Source organism: Acyrthosiphon pisum, chromosome A2, assembly GCF_005508785.2.
Source record: "Acyrthosiphon pisum isolate AL4f chromosome A2, pea_aphid_22Mar2018_4r6ur, whole genome shotgun sequence".
Lineage (NCBI taxonomy): Eukaryota > Metazoa > Arthropoda > Insecta > Hemiptera > Aphididae > Acyrthosiphon > Acyrthosiphon pisum.
Genome location: NC_042495.1, coordinates 617,328 through 644,061, shown reverse-complemented (window position 1 = coordinate 644,061; position 26,734 = coordinate 617,328). Strand labels below are relative to the sequence as shown.

Here is a 26,734-nt window from a genome sequence, read left to right as displayed (position 1 = left end):
ACTCTAAGATTACTTAAACACATAGAAAGAATGATTTTGCGTAAATGCATTTTGTCTATGTTGCGTGTGAGCCAGAGAGAGAAAACAAATAGTGCGCTGACAGCCTCTTAAGATGATATGCCATTTATTGCTAAATTAACAAATAGCATTCACTGTTAAAAATGTACTCAGAATTTTAAAAGAACAACATAATTTCTATAGTAAGTATCTATTTAAATCAATCATATTAAAAATATTTGTAGAAAAATATCTAAAATAAATAGGTAAGTACTCAGATTCAATTTGATATCACCATTCACCACCATTATTGTTTAATGCGGACTATGCGAATTTCATAAAAATATATAATGTATATTTATTTAAAAATTCACAGTAAAAACCAAAAGAAATATAGGTATAAAAATAATAATAATAGTTTCTATAAATAGCTTGACAATATTGAAAATGTCATTGATTATAGCAAATTAAAATTTAACACATGACATTTTCACTGAATTCATAAATTAATTACACCATAATACACTATTAACTGTTAAAAATATATTTTCACTCATGTATGAACTACTTATTGAAATCTGAAATTTTCGATTTTTATTAGTTTTTATTTAAAATAAATATCGATTCAAACATTTTTGATAGGTCAAAAAGCTTTAAAATATAAAACAAGGTTCATCATAAGATGTTGCAAGTGGAAATTCAAAAAAAAGTTGATCGTAAGTCCACAATATTTTTTTATAAGCGTCTAAAGTTAATATTTTACAAAGTTACTAAAATTTACAAATTATTTTGAGTTCGATATTATTAAAAATGTTCTTTTTATATCTAAGATCTAAGATTTGAAAATTGAACACAAGATTCCTCATAAGTTTGTCAACCTTTATCAAAAAAAAATTATTATGATCGTTTGAAATTCAAATTGTTACAACATCTGATATTCACTCAATTTCTCATGAAACAATTTTCTGAGTTTGTCGTAATTTAAAAATGAATAACTATAGATATTTGAAATTTACAAAAAATGTATATTTAATGATTTCCTATTCTTAATAAAAATATGAAAATATTTTGACTCGTTTTGAGCTGTTTACAGACATTTTTAATTTTTAATTTTTTAGTTTATTTTTATATAAATGTCAATAAAATATTGGGTCAAAAAGCTTGAAAATTGAATACAAGACTCCTGATTTATTGTTACAATAGCAGTTGAAAAATAAAAGAATACATAATCACAATTTTTTTATAAACATTTAAAGTTTAAATTTTTACAAAATGTATCAAAATATATTGTACCTATATACAGTGGCGGATTTAACGGTCGTTTAGTCGGCAAATGCCAACGGGGCCCTCTCCTAAATTGTGCACTGAGACCCACCTAAATTATAAAGTTGATTGTTTTTATATTTTAACCAAAAAAAAAAAAGTATATTTCAAACTGCAATATAATTTACCATTGTTTTAATAATAAAATAATTTAAATATATAGGAATACTTCAAAAGTAGAAAATATTATAATTAAATAAAGTAGAAAAGATCGAAGTAAATACAAGCTACATTTTAATTACAATCTACATTCTGTGAAATGGGGGTAAGTATGTTACTGATACATTTTGTAGGAGGCCCCTCTTATTGATTTGCCAACTTTCTTTGAACCCTTAAATCCGCCACTGCCTATATAGTTAAACATTTATACAATGTTCAACTTTTATAGCTAAGGATTAATAATTTAAAAAGAGTTCCACAAAAGTAGTTAATTCTATAACTAAAAATCTAAAATATATATAAACACAGTTTTTTTTATAGTTGGGTATTTTAAGTTCAAATTTGGACGAAATTACATATTAAATAAGCAAGAATAACAATTTTAGTTATTTTCTTGTAATTTAAAAGATTTATTTGTGGGTACTTGAAACTTCTAAAGTATATTATTAAATATACCAATATGATAATATACAAATGATAATAATTATAGTAACTTACCAGCAACCGTATTAATAATAACAATATAATTAATATATAACATAAAATATAAAATATCCTAGGCTGACAAACCGTCTACGTTCAGAATTGGTTTTCATAAATTTAATACCATCCATTAGTACTAATCCACTTGTAACCTACTGTGTAGCAGAGCGTAACACCCATTCCCACTATTTTTATATTTTTTAACACTTGTTTTTATAATTTATCAATTACTAACAATACAAAATTTAAAAAAAACACCAATGCATTTTATTTTTTACTAGCTGACCCCGTGCACTTCGTTGCTCGTTAAATGTACCAACTCTATATGACCCAAACATTATTTGATTCGTTATTTAATATTTGGTGGATGGCGTTCAAAACGTATCTTAACTTTTTCGTTGCCCGGAGTAAAAATTCTGATTCAAAGCAGTATATTATCAGGTAGGCAATCTACCTGCGGTAGATCGCGGACCCCGTGCTGCTGGAACGTAAGTGTATGATTTCAATCTAGAGTATCAATGTGCCTAATCTGCCCAAATAACCAATGGAAACCAATAAAAAATAAATACTAATTTCTACTGTAGACTGTAACCAATGGCAACTATTTAAAAAATAAATAAAAATAAAATTTCCAATTTCCATCGTGAACCTCAAGATCCCTGTTTGAGCACCTCTTTAAAATGCAAATTTCGACAAATCTTTTCTTAGCGGATGCCTACGCCATAATAGCTATCTGTATGTCAAATTTCAGCCAGATCCGTCCAATGGTTTGAGCTGTGCGTTGATAGCAGTCAATCAGCTTACTGTTTAATATATATAGATTTTTATTTATAACTAGCTGATCCCGTGCACTTCGTTTCCCGGCAACCAATAATTATTATTATAATAGCTTCAAAACCCATGGCAACCATTTAAAAACAAAAATTTCTATCGGAAATCTCAAAATTCCTGTTTGAGCACCTCCCGGGGTTGGTTCTCTCCCTTTTTAAATTAGCCTATCTTCTGCTCAGAGGTATAATCTATCTATATATATATAAATATCTGATCCCGTTTACTTCGTTGCCCATTAAAATTGCCAACTCTATATGAATAATAATTCTACGTATCACCATGGCAACCATTTATATACAAAACATTTTATCGGAAATTTCAAAATAATATATAATTGGTTGCCATGGTAATATGGAGACACACACGGACGGAAATCTCTAAATAATAGGTATATAAATGGTTGCCATGGTAACATGGACACGCACACTGACACACATACATTCATTTTTATATATATAGATTTTTATTTGATTTTTATACAACGACATGTACTGAGAATTTTTACATGATTCTGACCTCCCCAAAGTACCAACTAGATTCAAATTCCTACTAGAAACCATTCTCAAAGTTAAAATTAAAGAAGTCTTAATGCTTCAAAAGGATATGACGGATAAAAAAATTTAGAAATATATACAACTTTATTTGTATATTGTGAAAAAAATACATTCATTGCTAAGGATCTAAATTAGTTTGTTATTAAATAATATTATGATTCTAAATGAAATTTAAAGAGAAAATTAAAGGGGAACAAATTAATTTTAACAAGACCCAAGGCAATATTATAAATGCTATTCTGATAAGTCAACTCATGTAAGTGCTCTAAAAAATCATAATAAACAGAATAAAATATTACAATACATAAAAAAAAAAAAAGAATAACAATAACATAAAATTGTACAAAAATTCAAAAAACCTAAATTTTGTTTATTTTAAAATACATGCCTTAGTTTCAGTTGTTATTACCTCTAGTGAATAAATACTTATAACTTATAACCATTCAAAATCCAAATATTAAAGTTATTATTTATTTATAATTTTGTTAATTTTATAGAATTTATAAAAGTAATAATGACATAAACCAATATTTTATCATTCATTTTGATTAGGTATTAGATATTTTATTCTGTAATATTATTTATTTTTTCAACAAAACGGGCTGGACCCAATTATACATAAATATAATAAGAAGTATCATTTGAAAAAAAACTTTCTTTTTACATAAATAATTTAATAAGTTTCATATATTTTGAATACCAAATTAAATAATTAATTGCAAACATTTGAAAGTTTTAATTTTCTTAAATACTGAAACGTGTTTATGATGTTATGATTTTATTGTCAAAATTCACATTAATGTTAGAATAATATAACCAATGATAAACTTAATGGTTTTTTTAACTAAGCATTTAGTGTGCAAAACACAGTGCATTATTTTATACCCAAAGATTATACCATACAAATACAAAAGAAATACAAAATTGAATATGAATTCTTACTTTAAAATCTGATAACGAAGCCATTAAATCATCTAACTCTCGAGTAGCTGAAGAAGCAGTTGGACAGACAGTACGGGTAGTTGTGGTAGTGGTTTCTTCCATCATCATCTTTGAAATCAATTGTCCATTGTTACTAAAGAAATAACATTAAAATGACATTAATAAAAATTATTAAAATACAAAGTAAATAAAATAAACATTTTCTCATAGCCTAAAAATACAATATATGTGCATATTATATGTGTATAAAATGTGTTTTTTTGACATTTTTTACGGTATATTCAAAATAAACGCAATCAAGAAAAATTAAAAATGAAGTAGCTGCAGATCTAGCAAAGTTGCCTCTAAATGTTGCAAGTGAGCCATTCAACAAAAGAAAAAAACTAAGATTGACACAACCTATAGAAAGAAGAACAAAAGAACTATTTACAAGAATCCAAAATTATGAAATAAATTTTGAAGACTTCCTAAAAGCTCATAACATCAGAAAACGCTGTAATGACTAATTAATATTATAATCACATTACATTTAAATTTATATTTAATTATTATGATTATTATTATTATAAATTTGTGGCTGACTAGGTAATATTATAAACACATAATAGTACATGTATGCATTTTTTTTATTTATATACAATTATTATTATTGTTATTATTATTATTATAAATTATATGCATCGGTATCATGACATACATTTTTTATAAAATAATTCTTATAAATTATTTATATTTAGTCAATCCCCAATATAATGCTACTAGGGATTTTTTTTCCAAGTGCAAGGATTTTTTCGTCAAAAACCATTTTGCGTATAAATTTCCATTTATCCTTAATTTTTATTTTGTTTTTCCCGCCGCTTTTGAAAACGGAGATAACAGACACCAAAAAAAAAAAAAAAAACAAACAAAATAAGACACACACACATCATTGTAAAATCAATACATTCATTACTCCGCTCAGAATCTAAAAGTACCTAAATAATATATAAAGATTAATGACACTTAAAAATATTAATTGTATAAAAAATAAAAGTTTCAAAAATAAATGCAACTAGATATTATTGTTACTTATTGTATAATGGTGAAGATGGTAATTAAATTACAAAATTTTATAATGAGGATTAACATTTAATTTTAAATATTAGTACTATGAGGTAAGTTTATAATAAATGAGATATAAGTATAGTAAAAATTATTTGTTTTGATCAGTTATATATATTTTATCCACAACTTTATTAAGTTTTATGAACTTGTGTGCACACATTTATAATAAATGTTGTTTAGTATATATTATGTACATTATAATTTGAATATTAAAATTGTAATGCAAAAAAGAAAACAGTTTCCCGGTTATGTTTAAATTAATTTATTACAATTATTATAAACTAACTCAAAATAAATATAAATTAATACATTACTTTACCTTTTTGAAGAAAGTGATGTGTCCAACTCATCTAAAAGAGAATCTACTGATGGACGTGTTGGAATATTTACTGTTTTTGTTGGAATAGAATAAGAATCTCCATTAACCACTAAATCAATTTAAAATTAAAATATTTATTAAACATAATTTTAATAACATAGTTTGCATAAAAATAAATTAAATATTTTAAAGTATAACTACAATAAACAAATTAATATATTTGTAGAAATTCATCATTTGTAATTGTTATACTAAAAGCTTGAATACATTATAGTACAGGTATCTCATAAGTATTTTTCTTATAGTTATCCAAAAAATTCAAAAACTAAATCAACATTTTTCTAAATATTATTTCAAATATTGTTGAAATTGGATAGGTATTCAGATGTAAAATAAAGATATTTCTTTAAGTAATTTCAGTTATTTTATTGTAATTTAAAAAATATTTATTGTAGGTACTTAAAATGTTTCGTTAATACATATATTATTATTTTCTATGCAGAATGATATCTTCAAAGTATTTAGAATAGTTTTATCTATATGTATTTATACCATAAACTTATTCTCATAACTATATGGTGTGTATCGACCTAATATGCAATGATTTTATTAATAAATTAGTTCAACCAACCTAACCTAACCTAACCATATTACTAATGGAAAAATAAATTACTTATGGTAATATCAATAACCTTAGAATTAGAGGCTGACATACTGTATCTGCTCAGAATTTTTTTTTGTATACAAAGATTTATCGTTTAATTATAATTTAATATATCCATTTCAATGACCACTTCAATGATGAGATACACTCAAAATAAAGAATCTATAAAGTAGTGATTTAATTATTTTTTAAATTAAATTTGAATATAATAGCACAACAAACTTATTTTAGTTAATATTCATTATATTTTTCAGAAGACAAATAAAAGTCTTCACTTTCTAGTTAAAGTTTTTTTATAATATATAATATTTGAAACTCAATATATTTTTATAAGTTCAACCTTAAAAAAAATTAAGACTCGTTAGTGCTTAAAATGGTGCTTAGTAAGCACAATTTGATAAGGAATGGGACTTTGATTATGCTAACCATAGTTTTGAAATCAGCAACCTCATAATGTATGCAATTTATGGTTGATTAGTTGTTATTATATATCAATAAATATTAATTTAATGATAATAAACAATAAGAATGGCACAAAGCCATTATTAAATGTGTTAATTGTTTGCTGGGGGAGGGGCAGTTTGATGGTAGGCTATAGTTTCTCATTAATAATGAGTCATTATGTGATCCAAGATCATAAGACTAACTGAAAAAAATAGGGGGCTTCAGCACTCTCAATTTCATTATTGGAATTGTGCCCCTACATATAAAAATATAAAATAACTTAAAAGCAACAACTAAGGAAATTGTGTATTTAACAAACAGAAATAATTAAAAAGTTTTAAAATCTATTATGAACATACATTTTTTTAAACAATTTTTTAAAGTAAACATGTTTATTGTCTAATTTTACAGGTATAAAAATCTAAAATCTGCAGGAATAACACTTCTACACTTTCTTTGCAATAAATACCACGAGATTACCTAACCAATAACTGTGGTTTATTTCAATTTTAAAATTAAATTAATATGATTACTAATAATTATTTATTATTATTTAAATTAATATGTTAGTAATTATTACATGCTACATAATAATCAAGAGCTAACTTTATTATTTAATTTTTATGTCTACCAATTACCCACTCACCCACGTTATATTTTGATAAATTGGCTACTCATTAGTATAGGTAGTATTATACTATATACCATTATACCCTCTCACCACAAACTGAGCAAGAAAAAGCAATATTCCTACACAAGGAAACATAGAGAAATATAGAATTTTTTCATTCAGTGCATAATATTAATTCTAATAAATTGATAATGATATTTATATTTTTAAATAAATTACAAAAAAGACATCGACAACATTTAGAGTGCATTTGAGTATTATTTACTTATAAGTAATTTTTAATTGATAAAAACAAAATAAATATATATATTTAACAGCCCATACCAAGTTATTTATAATAACAACAAGACACAATGGTACATACTGAATACATTTTTAAAATATAATTTAAATGGATCAATTATTTATAATACTATACATACATTTTTTATCAGCATAGCGTGAATTGCTAAGATCTTGAAGTAATGTGTCAAGTTCCGAAAGATTATTATTCAATGAAGATGTCATTTTTGATGATTTAAATTCATTTCTAGGTTGTGTTGGCTAAAAGAAAATACACTAATATTAATAAATTGTCTACTTAATATTTATAAAACAAAAATTCATTTAAAATATTTCTTATTGATGAGTATTAATTCAGGAATGTTAATTAAATAATTGTCTCTAAATATATGACAAACAAAGTATTTTATATGCAGGCTTAGAAGAAAAATATACAAGGTGATTTACAAAGCAAGTCCACCTTCATTATTTTTCTTTTATAATGAGTTTGATCAAATTATAGTTTTTGTAATTTTTAAGTTAATTTTTAAGGATCATATTTGGAACGCTTATATTTTTGTATATCATATAAGTAGTGTCTTGTGGTGATACTAACTTTTTTTCTCAAATGAGAACTAAACATTTTTTCTGTAATTTGTCAAGCCGATTATTTTTTTTTGAAAATCTTAATGAATCTAAATTGAAATTCAAATGAATAGTTAGAAGTGCTTAGCAGTAAGAATAATAGATCCATGATAATAAGTTTGGAAGATGTGGAGACTATAGTTACTTGAAAATGTATAGTAATTAATAATTAGTAATTAATATAAATCTATTAACATTTCATTATTTTTAAAAACTGTCAGAGTATAATAAGTACTAAATTATATGTGTATAACATCTATTTCATGTTTTCGTAAAACCATTTTTATTATCCTTAGTTAATAATAACTCAGAAACTTGCATTCAAATTTTAATTTAAATAGCTACCTTAACATTTAAACAAATTCATCTGTTTAACAATTTACAAAAGAAAATGTTCGGTTCTCATTAAAAAAAAAGAAGTTGGTAATGGTATAGTACACTTCTTAATAAATGTTATAAAAAAATTAAATTATTTAAAAATATGGTCCTTAAATGTATTTTTAAAATTCCAAATCCATAATTTGAATAAATTAATTATTAAAGAAAAAATTGGGGTGAAGTGCTTGATGAATCATCCTGTATAATATTATGGTTTCTAAATAAAATTAAAAATATTTATACTAAAAATTTAATTGAACCATAATTATTAACTGCAATATGCGTATCCCAACCCCAAGTTCATGAAAAGTGTGTATACCGATAATTCTTGCCGAACCGCAGGGTTTGAAGTTGACCTTTCAATCTTGTGAGATCGGACCGTGGCATATTCTGGTGCTAGTGCAACCGGTGAACCAGCAGAAGCCAATCGAGAGCGAACTCCACCATTAATACTTCCATATCCTCCGTTGACGCCACTGTTTAATTTGTTGGTCTGCTGTATTGTGCTTTGCAGGTCCGCGAGCAATGCATCTAAACGAAATTAAAAACAACTCATATAATATTAAGTAATAACTAATAAATCAAACGATAATGTTTAAACATATATTGGAAATTAAATATTATATTAGGTATTAAAATTAAAGTTGTGAATTCGTGCCTATATAGTGGCCGATATAATATATATTATGATGTATGACAAGTACCTATAGAAACGTGTTTTATCCTCCGCACATTTTGCATTCGTGTTTAATGTGTAATGGGTATGATGTGGCGATTCTGAGTAGGTACTAAATAAATTACCGGATGAAAATGCCCAAGTTTAGCATAGTTAGAAAACATAGGCGGGTCTGTAATATGTGGTATGCATATTTTGATACAAGCAAATTAGCAAATGAGAAAATGGTATATTGCCACGACCATTCATCATTTGCATGTCAAACACACATAATAAATTTATGTACAGTATAAAAAATATGGGTGCGGACTAATAGGTACGTTAAATTTTACTATAATTAAGTGACACGTTGTAGTTATATCATTTATTTTGTTCATATAATAAAACCAATGTTAAACGTAATTCCAACTTTAAATTCACATGTGTTTTACACTTTTATGTGAACAATTAATGTTTAAATAAAATTTGAAACATAATTTAAAACGCATTATATTTTAATATAAAGATTAAAAATTTAAATCCTCGGAACTAAACATTTTAAAATGTACACAAAAAAACAACAATTTTATTATTTTTTAAATCTATTAAGACTAAGGGCCGTATTCATGGTCGATGCTTAAGAATAAGTATTGCTTAAGCTATACTTATGAGTTATTACTCAAATGAAAATCAGAAAAATTATTACTTAAATTAAGATTGGTTGAGACCTAGGTACCTATAAGCATTGCTTTTAGTTATTATTTTTATATTAGTTACATATTTTTAATTTTTAAATTATTTAAATTATCTTATAAGTTATATTATTAAATACCTATTCTTGAGCATCGACTATGACTATGGCCCTAAAAATAGTTCAAGTCGATCACTTGCTTTGGCGTTTACAAAATGCTAAAAAAAAACCACAAAAAATAATTCGAAGAAATTTGAAATTCCTGTTATTATATATTTTTTTTTTATATATATATTATATTATTGACGATGAAAAATATATTTACTTTTGGAGTAAGTAGGTACATACCTCCTTTAAGAAGTACATACCTCCTTCTACCTACTTAAAATTATAATATATCATTAAATAAAAATCATTACTATACATATAACACTCCGTTTAAAATACGTCCAAAACATAAGATGATGATTACTGTCAAAATGGTATTTACTGAGCATATTTATAAACTTTGGCCACACCATTTTTATGTAAGTAAGTACACATTAATGAAATAGTATTAGCATTCTAGTCTGATAATTTTAATAATACTTAGTTTGCAATGATACGTACAAAGTATGGTTAATTAAATAATTTGATCATGAATAATCATAAAACGCATTCCATTAATTGCATTTAGATGTAAGTGAGTACCTAATTTGTTTAATTAACCAGGTAGGTAACTGTACAATTTAACTAGGTATACAAAATATAATCTGTAGAATAAAAAAAAAAATTAAATACATTCAAATAAACTAAAGGTCTACTTCATGCATAAACAAACTACTATACGGAAAAAAATTACTAATTTAGTTTTTATCTAAAATCGAAACCTGAACACATAAAATTACCTATAATGAATACATTTTCTTTTAGATTGTTGTATTACTCGTATTCGAGAGCTTATAGCCGCTTAGGTCATAAATTGTATGATTATTAGTTAATAGTTGTATGCGTTATGATCGTGCCAAAAATTAATGAAAAAACAAATAGGTAGCTTATAAACTAAATGTTCTTACGCAAAGCATAAATAATAAACATACATGAATAGGATTACGAAATATCGTAATTATATAAATATATAATTACTATTTAATACTTGTTGGTCGTATTTTTTTCTTATTATATTGTGCAATATATAAAATTCTATATTTTATAATTTTTTTACATATTACACAATTTTTTTTACACAATAATCAAAGGTACCTACACTGACTATTATTATAAAACTATTTACCTATATAAGATGATTTGTCGTTTTTATGTGTAAAAACAGCTCGACTGGCCATTTCCACGCCTATGATTTTATATTAAAATTCGAATGAAAATACCTGTGTAATTTATAATATGATATTCACGTGTCATAAATTTTCATGCCATTTGAGCTTAAAATCACAACCATTATGCAGTAGAAGCTGCGTACGGGTTCGTGGAGAAAACAAAAACGGTATGTTTATATGACATGAATAAAACGTATGCTTAAGGTGTGGGTTTTCTACGCATCATATCAACCACGAAATTATAACCATCAGATTACGAATAATCCCACGTTCCTGACAAATTCGAAGAGCTGCACGCAGAAAACTGGCTAATTTATATCGAGGCCAATAAGACCTAGAGGATTTGTTTTAAAAATAGAAATAGAACCAAACACCTTTTTGGATCAATAAGCTACGTTCAGTGTGTAGGCGGCGTGTGTTAAGCCACGATAATAATATATATGCCTAAGTATATAAAATATATACTGGCTAACGTCATTTGAAGAACTTTTTTTTAAGTACTACATTTGGAACAATCCCAAAATTTTTTAAAATTAAACTTTAAAAAAAACATTTTTTAAACAAATTTGAGTTAAACGTAAAATTCTAAATATGTAAATTATTTTATAAAATATTAATAATATTATCATTATGCCCACCACTTTGGTATGAATACTTAAAATTATATTTTTAGTCGAGGTTGCCTAGTATATTATACCTGCATAAATAATTAACCTATTTACCTAAACATCAATTAAAATAATATCGGTAATAGATGTTGTTCAAGCTAAAGACAATCACCGGCAGTAACTCGTTTTAATATAAAAGTGTCTACTAAATTGGTAGTACCATTGATTATAAATAGTAAATATTGTAGTATGACGTACTATAGTACGTACTAAAATGAAAAATATAAAAACAGCTATTGATTTACAGAATAGAACATGTGGAATACCAAATAGTGTTTTATAAATCTCTAACGGTATTTCGTTTCGTTTTTATTTGACGCACAAAGTGATTTATAATTTTTATATAGTTTTATTTTCTCATCAAACCTGCACACATATTTTAATTTATTCATTTTAGATTCAAATCTCCTTGATTCTGACATAGATGGCTAAGTAAACGTCATGTCTTAACAATGAAATAATATAATACAATGAATGATTTTTTACAATAAACAATATTTTTAGAGAAGTAAAGCCTTATAGTCATACACAAACGCCCAAAAAAAAAAAATGTTTTGCTTAATTCAGATACTTATAAGCAGGGCTCGTAAGTTCATGCATCTGCATGTTTTTTTTGCTACACAGAAAAACATGCTAACTGATATACAAATCCGTTTCATAACAATAGTAATAATAATATGAAGTTTGATAATGCATGTTTTAGCATGTTTTGGGTGTAAAGGCATATTTGGCATATAGTCGACTTTTTACAGTCGTTAGTGCATATTATTTCATGGAAATATTTTTTAGACATATTATTTGAAAAGTTTCTTGTTTCTTATTTATTTTTCCGTTTACAAAATGATAGTGTTTTGGTTTATTTTTATTCTCGTGTGAAAGTGTGAGTACCTAGTACCTATAGTATCATAGTAGGACTTATTTGGATTATATGCGTTTTACGTAGTACCGCGGAAACAATGTAATCGCGACCACCACCATCCTCCCCCGTTCAAAGTTCGTCGTCGAAACGAACCTGTACAGGCATGTACACGCGTGCAGCTTCTCACCAACCCGCATTTATAATTTTGTACATTGGTACAGTATAGTATTCTTGCACTCACTAGTCGCCGATGAGTTTACTCGTATGATTCGTTAGTCCGTTCAATTTCCCGTTTTAGTGTGAGGTACCGTACACATTATTCATATTATGGGTGTACACAAATTAGACAAAAATGACTGCTTAATTAAGATTTATAAAGATAACAAAGCTATTTGAACTTCATAAATATTAAATTTATTTTTTATTTTATCAATTTTGACTGTTAAATATATAAAATTTAAAAGGAATAAAATACTTTTAAAATGTATTGATTTATTCTTATTATTTAAAAATTTGCTGATGATTTTTTTACATAATGCATATTTTGAGTGCATAATTTAAAAATGTTAGGGCATATAAATGCATATTTTCGAACTTTTTAGTGCATATTTTGACAATTTTTAGTGCTTGAAGTTACGAGCCCTGCTTATAAGTGAGGTATAACACGGTATTAAATAGTATAAAAAGTATCATGAAAACAAAATGTGAATTTCATGGTTAAGCGCACATATGTGTTAAGTAAAAATTTATTAACGAAATTGACAAATGTGGTAAGTGCTCTTATCACATATGGGTTAGATACCAGAGCAAATACAACATCTGACCACAAAATTATATGACGTCACAAGAGTATTTCATATTATACCTCATTTGGCACATTAAAATACACAATTTGAAATATTTATTCTATTACATAACACATTTTACACAAAATTTGTACTTAACACATGTGTGCGCTTAACCATTATTATACATTATTAATACAATTGAATTTAGTTAGGTATTCTAAACTAACTATTTTAAAAACCTTGACTAATGTTTGTTTTACAAAACTGACTATAGGTAAGTCAAAAGTACAAAACGCTAATGTTTGAAAGTAAGTGAAGTGTGAGATAAATGCTCTTCATAGAAGTCGCCAATCACTAATCGTTTTTACAACGATGTGTTTAACTTATTTTTATTTATCATAGTACAAAGAAAGTTAAAAAAATGCACGTAACTACCTATATCTTCCTATATGAAATTTAACCTAGAAAGTACTTAAGACATGAGATTTTAACAAGTTCTCATTAAAATAGTTGTCTAGCTATAGTTTTAATTATCGTAAGGAAGCAAATTTAGGCACTGTCGAATAGTAGATACTACCAAATTATTTGATAGTCCAGTACAATCATCTCAAAGTATCCAATCAATTCGGTGGTATTTTAAATATTCGAATCAATGAATTTTTCGATATTTTTAAACCATTCGAGCAAAAAAAACTCAGTTTAATCGAATGAAAAATATTCTAATCACGAATACGTAGCTAACTATATTCTATATATAGTGATCATCACTAAAAAAAATGAAGAAATGTACAACATACTCTTTCATAGAAGAGTTGGATAATGATGATTTATGAAAACTACAATACATGTAATTCAACAATATAAATATCAGAATAAATATTATATAATAATTTTACAAACCGTTCATTTTCATTTTTAATTGTGATTAAGGTAAATGCACTTAAAATTATTACAAACTTTCACGATATAAACGAAACTCAATGAACTAAACAACTCGCATTCAGAACACCAACTGGTTGTTAAAAAGAGACATCCGGACCAAATCGAGATCATCCTACACAGAATTGAATTTTTTACAATGATAATATTATAGTAATATTAAAAAGGGAGGAGTCCGTGGGCGTCAAGGTATTTTGCCAAAGGTGTTGCATTTTTGCAGACACTCATAATAGCTAAGATAGTAAAATCAATATGACAAGCTTTTTCGTCGAGTAAAATTAGTTATAGCAGATCAATGTAATAGCGAATACAGTTGGATTCATGATTTATTAATTTGAAATATTTAACGTAACAATAATATAAAATTGATATAGATATGGGATCTTATAAACCGGTTTTATTTAATTTTAATTGTGTCGATTAAACATTTATCTATTTTTGAATTATAATATTATATTATTAGGTATAGATGTTTAGTTAATTGTTAATATCTCGAACCTAGTGTTGAAAAAAAAAAATGTGTGGAAATAAATAATAATGGGCACACATATATACATTTATTACAATGACATCTATTGCACCTATGACCAAAATTGTAGTTTTCTTCCAAAATCTAAAGTTTGAAGTACACGGTACAGATGATTAACGTGATTTAATTTTTAAATTTATTTGGTACAAGTAAATCGAAGTAATCGAGTTCCTAGATATTTGGTGTAAAAAATCAATAGCGTTCGTATCAGTAGCTTTTGGGAGTTTTACTTTAAACCAGTAAAATTATATGGTTACGTACAATTAACAGATATGAAATAAAATATGATATGATATAATATAATATAATATAATATATATATACTATATAGTGAACTAGTGAAGCATATCGCCTGGCGACTGCAGCAGTTATGTTAAATAAGCCGTGATAAAATTATGATTTTATTTTAAAGGTTTCTTTTTCATTGTAAAAGGAAGAATATTATAAAAATTATTTTCACGGATTCTTTTACTGAAAATATTTTAATTTTTTAACATAATAAAAACATTAAATATTAGTATGTACAATGCATCTAGGAGTAAAATAATGTTTTAAAATCGATACCCGTTACAGATATGAATAATGATATAATATAATTTATAAAATCTATTTTGATAAAGAAAAGATAAAATTGTAACTTGCAAGGAGTCATGTTATTATGTTAATTTTACATAGGTACTGCCTATGTATTTTAAGTTATATACAGGCATACAGCTATTACTTATAAAACGTTATATCATTAATTATGTTTAACAAAATGGTAATAACATCAAATTTAAAATTAAAGATTCCTTGGATAACCAACAATAAGGAAATATTAATAAGGCAAAAATAATTTGTAATACCTAACCTACAAAAGAGTTTTGTAGTATAATCAACATTATTATTGTAACTGCCAAGAATAATAAACGTAAAGGACATTAACCTCCATCTTCTCCAGGTTCAATATTTCTACTAAAAATAGTAATTGTGCAGACGTGTTAATTTTTACTTTTATAGACTCATCTTAAAATGTTTAAGACTGTCAAGTTTTAGAAATTTAATTTAGGATTTAAATTGATACCTGAGTTGATTTAAATCATAATATTAGTTTCAAACCATTGTATTATTAATGCGTTGAAACTTATTATTATTATTATAATGATTTACCGATTTAGGATAATAAGCATACTAACCACAAGTAAATAATCACCATAAATTAACAATATTTTTCAATCATTTATGGACAATTTAATAATATTAAGATCATGTAAGGTTAATGTTAATATTAAAATGATTTATACAATTTTCACCTTAAAATTTTTTTTCTATAATATGGTTGATTTTATTAGGTAACAATTAAAATGTGACGCAGAAAGCAGACTAAAATTCGTGATGGATTATTGAAGGGCAGCTATATACTTAAAGTATATAATATACTTATGACACATATTATATTATATTAACAAATTATAATCTTTTTACGTTTTTATGTTTATACCTCAACCTCCAAATATTTAAAATAATTTTGTAACATAAGGTTATATAGCATATGATTGTTATTTAAAGAAAGATGATTTATAGTTTATGACAAATCAATGGACCATCCATCATTTTTAACTTTATATCATCAATTTTTTTTCACTTGTTTCGATATAATTGTATTTAGCTTTTTTTCAAATGATTACGTAGGTACACTCAAACATACTTTCTATATTATACGACGTCAGTTCTGCATTCAATTTTAATAGGTGCCTTATTTGGAATCTACTTTATATGGGTTTGGCCTACTTTAATGCGCCTCACAAAATGTCACACACTCACACCACATGTAGTAAAATTCTGTTAATTAATAGTAGTTCATTAATATATCACTAAATATAAGTTATTAAAATATAAATTAAATAGAGTTAAATTATTTATTCTCAGTTAATATAATATAGGTACTAATTATCTTTCGTGATCATAGCTTTTCCAATCAAAATTATATATAATATAATATACAACTCATTGAACACATACTATTATACTAAATTGTGTTTTTATGTCTATATGCACACGTATAAATACGTAATATGTAATATATCATAAGTGAAGTAGAGGCTAGTTAATCTAGAATTATAGAGATAGTATTATTAGATTTAAAAAATAAACAGACAAAATAATAATATAAAGGATTTTGGCATTAAAATCAAAATCAGTTAACGAAAATGAAATGAAAATTTTGGCATATGTAGGTTATATTCAAGAAGTTATAGATGTATATATAGATAATATGAGAGAATATAATAAAATCCATCATTCTTAAATGTCTATTAAAAAAGTAACATAATAGCTAATGTAAATAAACAAACTCACATCCTGGTTTTGAACCATTTTTTCGTGTACATCTATACGGTTGATATGTGCCATGATATTGTTGAGGCTGTAGTTTTCCATAAATATTTTTATCCATTTCTGCAGTTGATTAATAAGGCACCAGAATAAAATGTTTATACACTCTTAAAAATCAATTTACAAATTGTATCGTTACCCAACGAAAAACACAATACCACCAACAGGTAACGTAGAACTGGTACTGTGTGTGTTAAGGTCCTGATTTCCGGGATTTATTTTTATCGAATAGGAGTCATGCCAAATTCACTCTATCCGTGTCTTCACTAAACATTTTATTAAAAACCATAGGAAAAATAATAAAAATAAAAGTAAAACAACTCAGCAAATGAACGGAACACTACGCGTGTGTGTCAACGGGCACCAGACAAACTGTTATGGGAGATACTATATTACTATCCTGAAGGCCGGTGTGAGAATCGGCAAATAAAAAGTTAAACCACCGTCAGTGATATACATAATATTATATGACGTTCTAAACGGGATTATTAAATATCAATAATATTAAGATGCCATGTGGTAAATTTAAACGTGAAGTGGTTTTATGTTCCTATATTTTATACTTGATAAAGGATAAACTGTGGTATTACTGTTGATTAATTAAAATAAAAACAGTGTATAATTTATCATTCCATCAAGCTGATAACAGAATGCGCTCTTGTTAACTATCCACATGCATCATATTATATCAAGCCAATTGTAACATTTTTGTTTTGATATTGTTACCTACCACATAAATTTATAGTACACTGTATAGATTGCAAATTAAGATTTTATTTTAGTCGACTAAAAAAAAAATTATTATTATGATTAGGTATAATACGCTGATAAAAATTAAAAAATCAATAACTTAAATACATAATTTATTTTAAATAAACCAATACGACAATCCTGCTAAATATTTGTTATTTACAATATATTACAATATTTAAATTTAGATACGTAGATACAATGCGTTTACCGAAATTCTATATTTTAATATTTTATGTAATATAAAGTACTATTTATCGTGTGACACTATTTATTACGTTTATCTATTACTTACCAAATTGAGTTTCATTTTCATGGTACAGTGTTCTTTTTTATGTACCGTACCTAGTAATAATTTAAATAATCATACCTTAAGAAAAATAATTTAAGATTCAATTAGGAATATTCGATTTATACACAATCAAAATTGTATATATTTATACCTTCCTCAAAATAATCAAGCTTCTCGCTCCTTATCTAGCGTTTTTGTTTAAAAATGTTATTCTCATCCGTTTTATTTTTTGTTCAATATATTTGACCTTAAAATGTGTGTGCTAGTTCATGGGTATGATAACCTTAAGAAATGCAACCTTCTATACACTCTCCGCTATATGTATTTAATACGTTTATATTATGTTTATCTATTACTTGCCAAATTCTGAACGTTTTCATTAGACAATTTTATGTGAAAGAATATAAAAAACGTTTTTTAGTTTATTTTTTGTATAGGTACTAGGTAGTAGGTCATTCGAGGAAAACCATGTTTTTCGTTTTTACCCAAAGTAACCACAGTAAAACAGAAATATGTAAAAAGTCCCTGCAGATTATAAATTATACAAATAATTACCAGAAAATATTTAAGTAATCTTGTATATTATACTTAGTGAAAGCTCAGACGGAATACAAAGCGTTTGATTTCTTTGCCTCCTTTCGGTGCAAGTAAATATAAAGCATTATTATTTTAATTTGATAATAAATAATGAATTGTTCATTAATTATTTGCATTTATATTATTAACGCTCAGTTTATTTTAAATATTCATAAAACCGTTTCAAAATAGGCTTTTACAATTATTTTTAGCATAGGTAATAAAAACTACAGACAAATTTAAAAATTGATCTTTTAAAATTGCACTATCTCAAGTTCGGTTTTAGATTTTTAGCGGAACATATTACGGTGAATAATCTTTTATTAAACTTTTACAGTGATATTTTTTGTTTTTTTTTAAATGCTTTAACTTTCAAATTAATTGGTCGTTTTTGGTATAAAATTGAATATAGTGGTTATATTTTTTATAAGTGATGCATAATTTAATTAACATTTTTGGAAATTGGATGTTTACACATATTAGTACATTACACGTAAAATAACGATTTATCTTGGTCAAATTGCACTTGGATTCAAAAAAAGGTAATGGCCGAACTGCACTCTTTCAAAAAAAAAGAGTTCAAATTTAAGGTCACTATGGATGTTCAAGTTTATCATTATAATAATATTTGAAGATTTAAAAAAAAATTATAAAAATCGAAAATGAAAAAAAATTAATAATATTTGATGATTTAATATATATATAATATATAATATTATATTAACATAATGGACAATGGTATGTATAAAACAATCGTTTTTAACTACTTAGACAGTCAGCCAATATTACTAAGTATATTTGATGATATTATTGTGAATAAAGTAATTTATATATTATAACCTATTTACGTGGAACTATTAGTTTTAAATTTTTTGTACTTATCTATAAAAGTTGAACATTTTATACATTTTTAACAACTAAATAATTTGTAAATTTTCAATTTGATAAATTTCATCAAAGTTTGAGCTTGCCTGCTATTTTGAAGACGGTGCTGAGACAACAAAAAAAAACACAAAATACAAAACAAATACATAACAATAGTACAAAAAATTACAAAAAATACAAAATAGTATTAATACAATAATTGATACCTAACCCGGTGAATCGAGGGGCAAACATAGTTCGTAGCAAGTACATACCAGGGGAGGAAAGTGGGGAGCATGATAGTACAGAGTACTCGGGAAATTCCCGTTTCTTTCTAATTGTTAATTGTTTTTCCATGCGCTTTTGAAAACTTTTAGGAATTTTTACCTCTCCAATGCACCAACTAGATTCACTTACCCATCAAACAAGATACTTTTGAAGTAAATCAAAGCAGTTTCACCGCCCCAAACGGCAATAACACACAAAAATAAAAAATTTTAAATTTAAAAAAACTCACATCATTGTAAAATCAATACATTCATCACTTCACTCAGAATCTAAAAGTTATAATTTCATATATCAATTCATAATATGAATCATAGAAACTTGAAACATTTCATTATTACTTGGAATTTAGATTATTATTTACGCAATAACATTTCCAAAAAGGTATACTACAATTCTATTTACACCATTCTACGATATTGACTTATAGATAGTATCCATAATTAAAATTATGATAGTAAATTAGTAAATAATAATTATATGCGATATTTTTTAATAAAATATATTTCGAACTATACCTACCTATTACTAATAGTACTTAATACAATTATATTAATAAATATCATCAGAAATAGAGGTGAATATACCGCATCGACTCAGGATCATTTATTGTGGATAAGGATTTATCATAAGTTCAAATAGAACACTTAAAGTTATAGTTACATAGTACTCAATTAGAGACACCTAAATATAACAAAATAACAATTTTAGTTATTTTGTTTTAATTCGAAAATATTATTCATCGGGACTGGAAACCTTTTACCATTTAGTTTAATTTTATTAACTATACATTGATATTTTCAAAATAATAGTGCAATCTACATTCTACCGGGTATAAGTAATAAACAAATATAAAATGCTTTAGAAATAAATGCTTACAGACCGTCTCTGCTTTGAATCTTTATTTCATACAATGATATATCATTGAATTATAATTTAACATTTTATACTAAAACTTGAGTGTTTTCGTAAATATTTTAACACGCATTTCATATTCTCATGTAATCAGTAGAAGCCGGGCAGGATATAGCGCAGTGACCGGGTAATGGGGCACTCAACTCGAGCTGTTATAAATAACATTGCAAATATAAAATGTTGATTTAGAGTTTTATTAAACTTGCAACTTTACGATTTACGATTACCTTTCTGAATTTCGTACATTAGTGATGGTTATACAAAACGTTATAGTATAAAAAAACAATGTAAAAAAAAGACTAAAAATAAAATTTAAAATGATTCATCATTATAGATTTAAAACTAGATTTTTACCGTGTTTATTACAACTGGCTCAATACGATTATATACTTCATATAGGATATTTGTATATATTTTTAGCTACGCAAGTCTCAAACATTGAAATGAATACTTCCTTAAAACAAGATAAAAATGTACATTTTACCTAGAAAAATAAAAAATAAAATATATATTGCTGAAACCGGGACAGCATGTGCATGTGTAGTGGCGCACATGGTGGTTTTGTTAGCACATACAGTAAACAAATGTACCCACCAACTATTTATTATTATATAATATAAGTAAAATTTTCAAGCTTCACTTGGTAATTCTATTCACGTTACCTCGAGCATTGCATTTATTCAAACATTTTTAAATTAGATCTTTTAAAATATTGATTACCTAGCCCCCCCCCCCCAAACAGCCTAAAACGATAGACTTTTGCCTGTTCTTAATTTGTTATACTTCGTATATCTATATATATTATATTATATAGGTATAGTCGACATGGCCTATACTGAATAAATATAATATAATATATTATATCATTGACCTATCATCTATGAGCCTAGACCAAAATGGTGGTTATAATAGGGGGTACGAATTGCCCTCTTCCAGATACATTTTAATAGCAGCTAGCCTAAGATTTCACTAGCAGCTATTCATAAGTTGATTAAAAACGAACATTCTATAAAAAAATGTTTGATCAACCAGCCACAATGGGTACCAAGTTCGTTATAAATTTAAAATTAACGTAAATGGTATACAGACGTACAGTGCATACATCTTTTATGTCCTCAGTGATTAAAATTAAATATTTAAATAAATTAGTAAATCATTATAGTCGACAGAAATTATTATTATAATTTACATAAGCTTCCTGTGGGCTGTGTCGGCTGAGACACTAGTAAAGTTGTATTACTTTGTAACCCGTCTGGAACTACTGTGCGGATGCCGCGCGCTTGTTTGTGTGTGTATTTTTTTGAATGCGTTGGTAATAGTTGGTAGAGCCGTACACACTGTGTTTGTGTATACCTACATGATGCAGCGAAATGCACATAGGCAAATAGTGTCAAAAAACTTATATTAGGTATAGGTACCTAAATATTTTAAAAACACATTTTTTATAACATCATCGCAGATAATTCTAAATAATGTGGTACTCCACATATCATGACTAAGTAAATATAGGTTTTTAATTTTAGGCATTTCTAGCATTTAATTTGTTTTGAAATAAAGCTTACATTTAAATAGTGTGGTTACGTGTATACCAAATAATGTTCTGATTTTTTTTTAACAATTATGCAATAGCCAATAAGCAATAAACGTACCTATAAATGACAGTTCATAATAATAATATTCAAATATAATACTTATATAACAGCAGCAACTAAAGATGTTGCCGCTTTTCTGGGATACCATTAATGACAAATAAGTTGTTTTTATTTTCAGGACGAGAGGTAACGGGCGAAAGGTAAAAACTATAGACGTCTTAAAGAATATACCTAAATAGAGTCAAATTTATAAACAATTTTAAAATGATAACAAACCGTTCCAATATGAATAATATATTATACAAATTATAAAATTATCCATGTAAAACAGAGACATTTTTTGGGAGGATTGAGAATTACCGAAGGAATTATTCCAGTGCTAGGCCACTTCCCTCTCCCAAGAATCTCAATCACATTCTATCTCTTGCTATGCGACAGTACATTTGATCCATTTAAAACCGTTAACCGTAAACCGATGGACATTAAAGTGCTGCATTGTTTCTTTCGATACTCGAGACAAAAATAAAAAACACTTAATTTGCACCTAATCTACCTAATATAACTGATGTCTGATATACATAAACTACGTATAAACTACTGTCCTATAATATATATTTTATACCTTTCGATGGTCTAATACGGCTGGGTGTTAATTCGATCCAGATTCTCAAAATTACTACCTAACACAATGTTTACGTTTTATGTATGCGAGTACACATAGGATACATAGTGTCAAACTACATACCTATAAAACAACATAATATAACATATTATTATAATTATAATGACGTCAACGGGTTTATTGATAACCACGGAGGTTCTTCGACTTAATGTTATTACTAATTAGGTACCTGCAGATATCTACGTTAATAACTTACCTAGGTCGTCCATGTTTTACGCGTGCCTGCACTCAAACCCAGAGCACAGTGACGTCTCCAATACTACTGTCACGATGATATTAATACTATAATTACGGACGATGTACGCGTACAACTGTGAAGAATGGGGCACATCGGCGGAGTCCGGTTACGCGACGATATTGTTTTTGTGCATTTTCGCCGAGAACGAAAACAATCGAAGAAGACGTGCGTGGTGACGGAATTCCGACGGTTTTATTGTTTATGAAATTTCTTTTCGCGTAGGTATTTCGTTTTTATCAGTCTGCGAGAAATAGTAATAATATTAAACATTTCTAGTTTCTACATGTAAGTAAACAGTAATCTCTTCGGCCCCGACGTCCGCCAATGTTTACGTACGTGTTATCATAATATTCTACATACTGTGTGCGCTATCAATGTTGGCGGAAATGCGACGTTGCCGGTGCGGCGGTCGGTCAAGTCAGTCGACGTCGGTGCGTGAGTACCCGTTATCAGTTATCACGTCTGTAAGTTAACAAAATATCTCGCTTCGTGCTTACGACACCCACGCACCCTTCCCGTCGCACACCCGACGCTTTCACCATTATGGCATGATAGTCCCGTAGGCCGAGCGCCACCGCTGCCCGAGTCGTTCACGTCCTCCGACCCTTTCTCCCCTGCTCCAACCAACAGCATTCAACAGGCTATTTTTATCCCCCGTGCACATGCTCGCGAAGAATATACATATATAATACAATAACAATATCATTATCAACTATTTTTATTATTATTATTATTATTATCGCCGCCGCGAAATTTTCGTCTTCGCCGCTGCACCAGCACTGAGCACTTTGAACAGACCGCGACTAGATGATGCGACCGGCTCCCTTCCTCCTCTACAACTGTTGTAGTACGAGCAGCAGCAGCAGCAGTGTCTTTACCGGTCTGCCTCGACGACTCTCGTTCTGATTCCGTTCGTGCCAACGGAAATAGTTTTTCGGGACCAAGTATATGAAGAGGAGAAATCTCGTTCGAGACAACCCCCGCACGCTTACAAGCGTCCCCGCACACCCCGTCGAGTCTGACGAACACGCGACTGCCGATTGCCGACTGACCTACACACACCGCGGGCGGAAGCTATAACGATGCCACCGGATATAAGCAAGTGAGTACGCGACCACCAAATAACATATTATTTTATTACTATAGTATTGCCCGTGGCACGACGTGATCGTTCGTGCAGGGGGACTCGATTATCGATCGGACCCGTATCGTCGTCGTAACGATAAAATAATAACTTACTGTTTAATTATTGTTAAATAACCACCCCTATGATAGTCGTACGCGTGTGAGCGTCGACAAATTATTGTACAGTCGTGACGTGCCGTCCATCATGCCGGGTGTTTGCAGCGATCCAAACTTTTTCGAGACTACCGTCGAGCCGCTGCTTGCGGCTGGCCGCGAGGGCGACCTATGCGAGTGGCTCAAGAAAAACGGACTGATTGCCAAGGAGCAGAAGTGCCCGAACCCCAAGTGCCTAACCACGGACAAGATGCAGTGGCATCGTGCACGCGTCGTCGACAAATTCAACTGGATGTGCCTAGCATGCAAGAAAAGGGTGCCAGTTAGGAATGCGTCCTTCTTCGCTGACTTCAAGTGTGAGCTAAGTTATGCGCTGAGAGTCATTGATGGTAAGCAGCGGTCATCTGTTATTTGCTTAGTTGCACTGCAATAGTGTGTCTTAAATGCACTTTGTTCATATATTTTTCTTTTTAACAGGTTGGTGTAAAAATATGCCGCTTAGCGATTTTGGTGGTGAATGCAAAAATAAAGTAAATCTGGCCAAACGTATTTACTCTGCATGTACTCAAGTATCTGAGTGGCAGTTGAAAAAAATTGTTGGTGACTTCAAACTGGGTGGCACGGATGTTGTAGTCATCGTAGATGTGTTTCCAGATGGCAACATGAGTTTGGAAGTACCAACCACGTCTCATAATAATAACTTTTCCAAAAGAGTGTTATGCATTGCCGATACTGCCCACGTTCCTGTTCGCGTGTGGGCAAGCCTTCTGGATGGATCTAATAAAGTAAAACAATTATAATTTATATATGTTCAATTATTAAGATATTTTTTAATTAATACTGTTCATTGGGTTTAGGAAAATTCTAAAATAGTAGAAATGGTAAAAAACCATGTAATGCTGGGTTCAACTATTGTAACAAATGAAATGTTATATCCATTGTTGCACAATTTACCTGGAATAGGAGAAGTCATAAGCACTGAAGCATTGATGAATTTGGACATTAACCACGATCACAAATCTTTAAAAAATTTAGGTTAGTAGGTAACATTATAAATAAACTTAATTGAGCAACATTGCTGAATTGAGGATGATTTTCTGTTATAGAAACAATATGGGCTACCACCGTAGAAGCCTGCATTCACTTACAAGACTTGAGTACAACACTTGCTGAACAGCATCTAATAGAACTACAGTGGAGACAAATGTATGGATTTATGGCTTTTCCTTCCTTGATACAACATATTGTTGAGTATACAGCTTACAATAACCCAAAATGTCCACCTTTGCCAAGCATTTGGCCCACAAATTAAATCAATTGATAAGTACAAATATTAGCTTATTGCTAAACCCACCTTTTAATATTATATACATGGTAATTTTTGTCAATTATTGTACGACATTATGACTACTATTAAGTTTAAAGAAGTTAATTTCATAAATCTTGTTCATAACCATTATTTTCAAAAATAACAATTATCTTAATGATATCTGGACATAATTTAATTTTTAAATAAAACTGATATGCTGAATAAAAATACTTCATAATATTTATAACATTTAAATCAACGAAATAAAGATCCAAAATAATTTTTTTTTGTTTTAACCAAAAATAATTAATATACTGAAGAAACCTTTATTTATTAAATATTTTTTGTGTTCTGTGTACTAATTATTAATTTTTAACCCAAGGCAATACCTAGTACATATTATATTTTTAAATTTATACTTTTCAATTGAGCATCACAT

The 26,734-nt window shown here is 27.7% G+C and overlaps 2 protein-coding genes across 8 annotated transcripts in view; one reads left to right on the top strand and one right to left on the bottom strand.

Moving 5' to 3' along the window:
* The window catches only part of LOC100168156 (paxillin), a 37,995-nt gene extending 13,924 nt beyond the window's left edge, over positions 1-24,071 (bottom strand). Inside the window, exons 1-5 of one of the 6 annotated variants that reach the window (XM_001945760.4) lie at positions 23,706-24,071; positions 9,055-9,266; positions 7,874-7,994; positions 5,713-5,821; positions 4,290-4,422 (exon numbers count right to left, since the gene is read on the bottom strand). In XM_001945760.4, coding sequence (XP_001945795.2) covers positions 4,290-4,422; positions 5,713-5,821; positions 7,874-7,994; positions 9,055-9,266; positions 23,706-23,718 — 588 coding nt within the window. In that variant the 5' untranslated portion in view covers positions 23,719-24,071. Of the gene's footprint in view, positions 1-4,289; positions 4,423-5,712; positions 5,822-7,873; positions 7,995-9,054; positions 9,267-9,439; positions 9,595-14,612; positions 14,713-17,517; positions 17,904-23,705 lie in introns of those variants that run through there. The other 5 variants (XM_008184118.3, XM_008184121.3, XM_029490070.1 and 2 more) reach the window with 5 other exon arrangements.
* Positions 24,072-24,193: 122 nt separating this feature from the next.
* On the top strand, positions 24,194-26,529 carry LOC100571618. Of its 2 annotated transcripts, XM_029490071.1 has the most exons (6): positions 24,194-24,211; positions 24,525-24,849; positions 25,023-25,375; positions 25,464-25,771; positions 25,844-26,021; positions 26,093-26,529. In XM_029490071.1, exons 2-6 carry the CDS (start codon positions 24,830-24,832, stop codon positions 26,296-26,298), a joined length of 1,065 nt encoding a protein of 354 aa, XP_029345931.1. In that variant the 5' UTR covers positions 24,194-24,211; positions 24,525-24,829; the 3' UTR covers positions 26,299-26,529. The 2 variants fall into 2 exon arrangements, with proteins under 2 accessions (XP_029345931.1, XP_003244024.1); XM_003243976.4 differs by lacking the exon at positions 24,194-24,211 and having other exon boundaries at positions 24,234-24,849.
* The last annotated feature ends 205 nt before the right edge of the window (positions 26,530-26,734 follow it).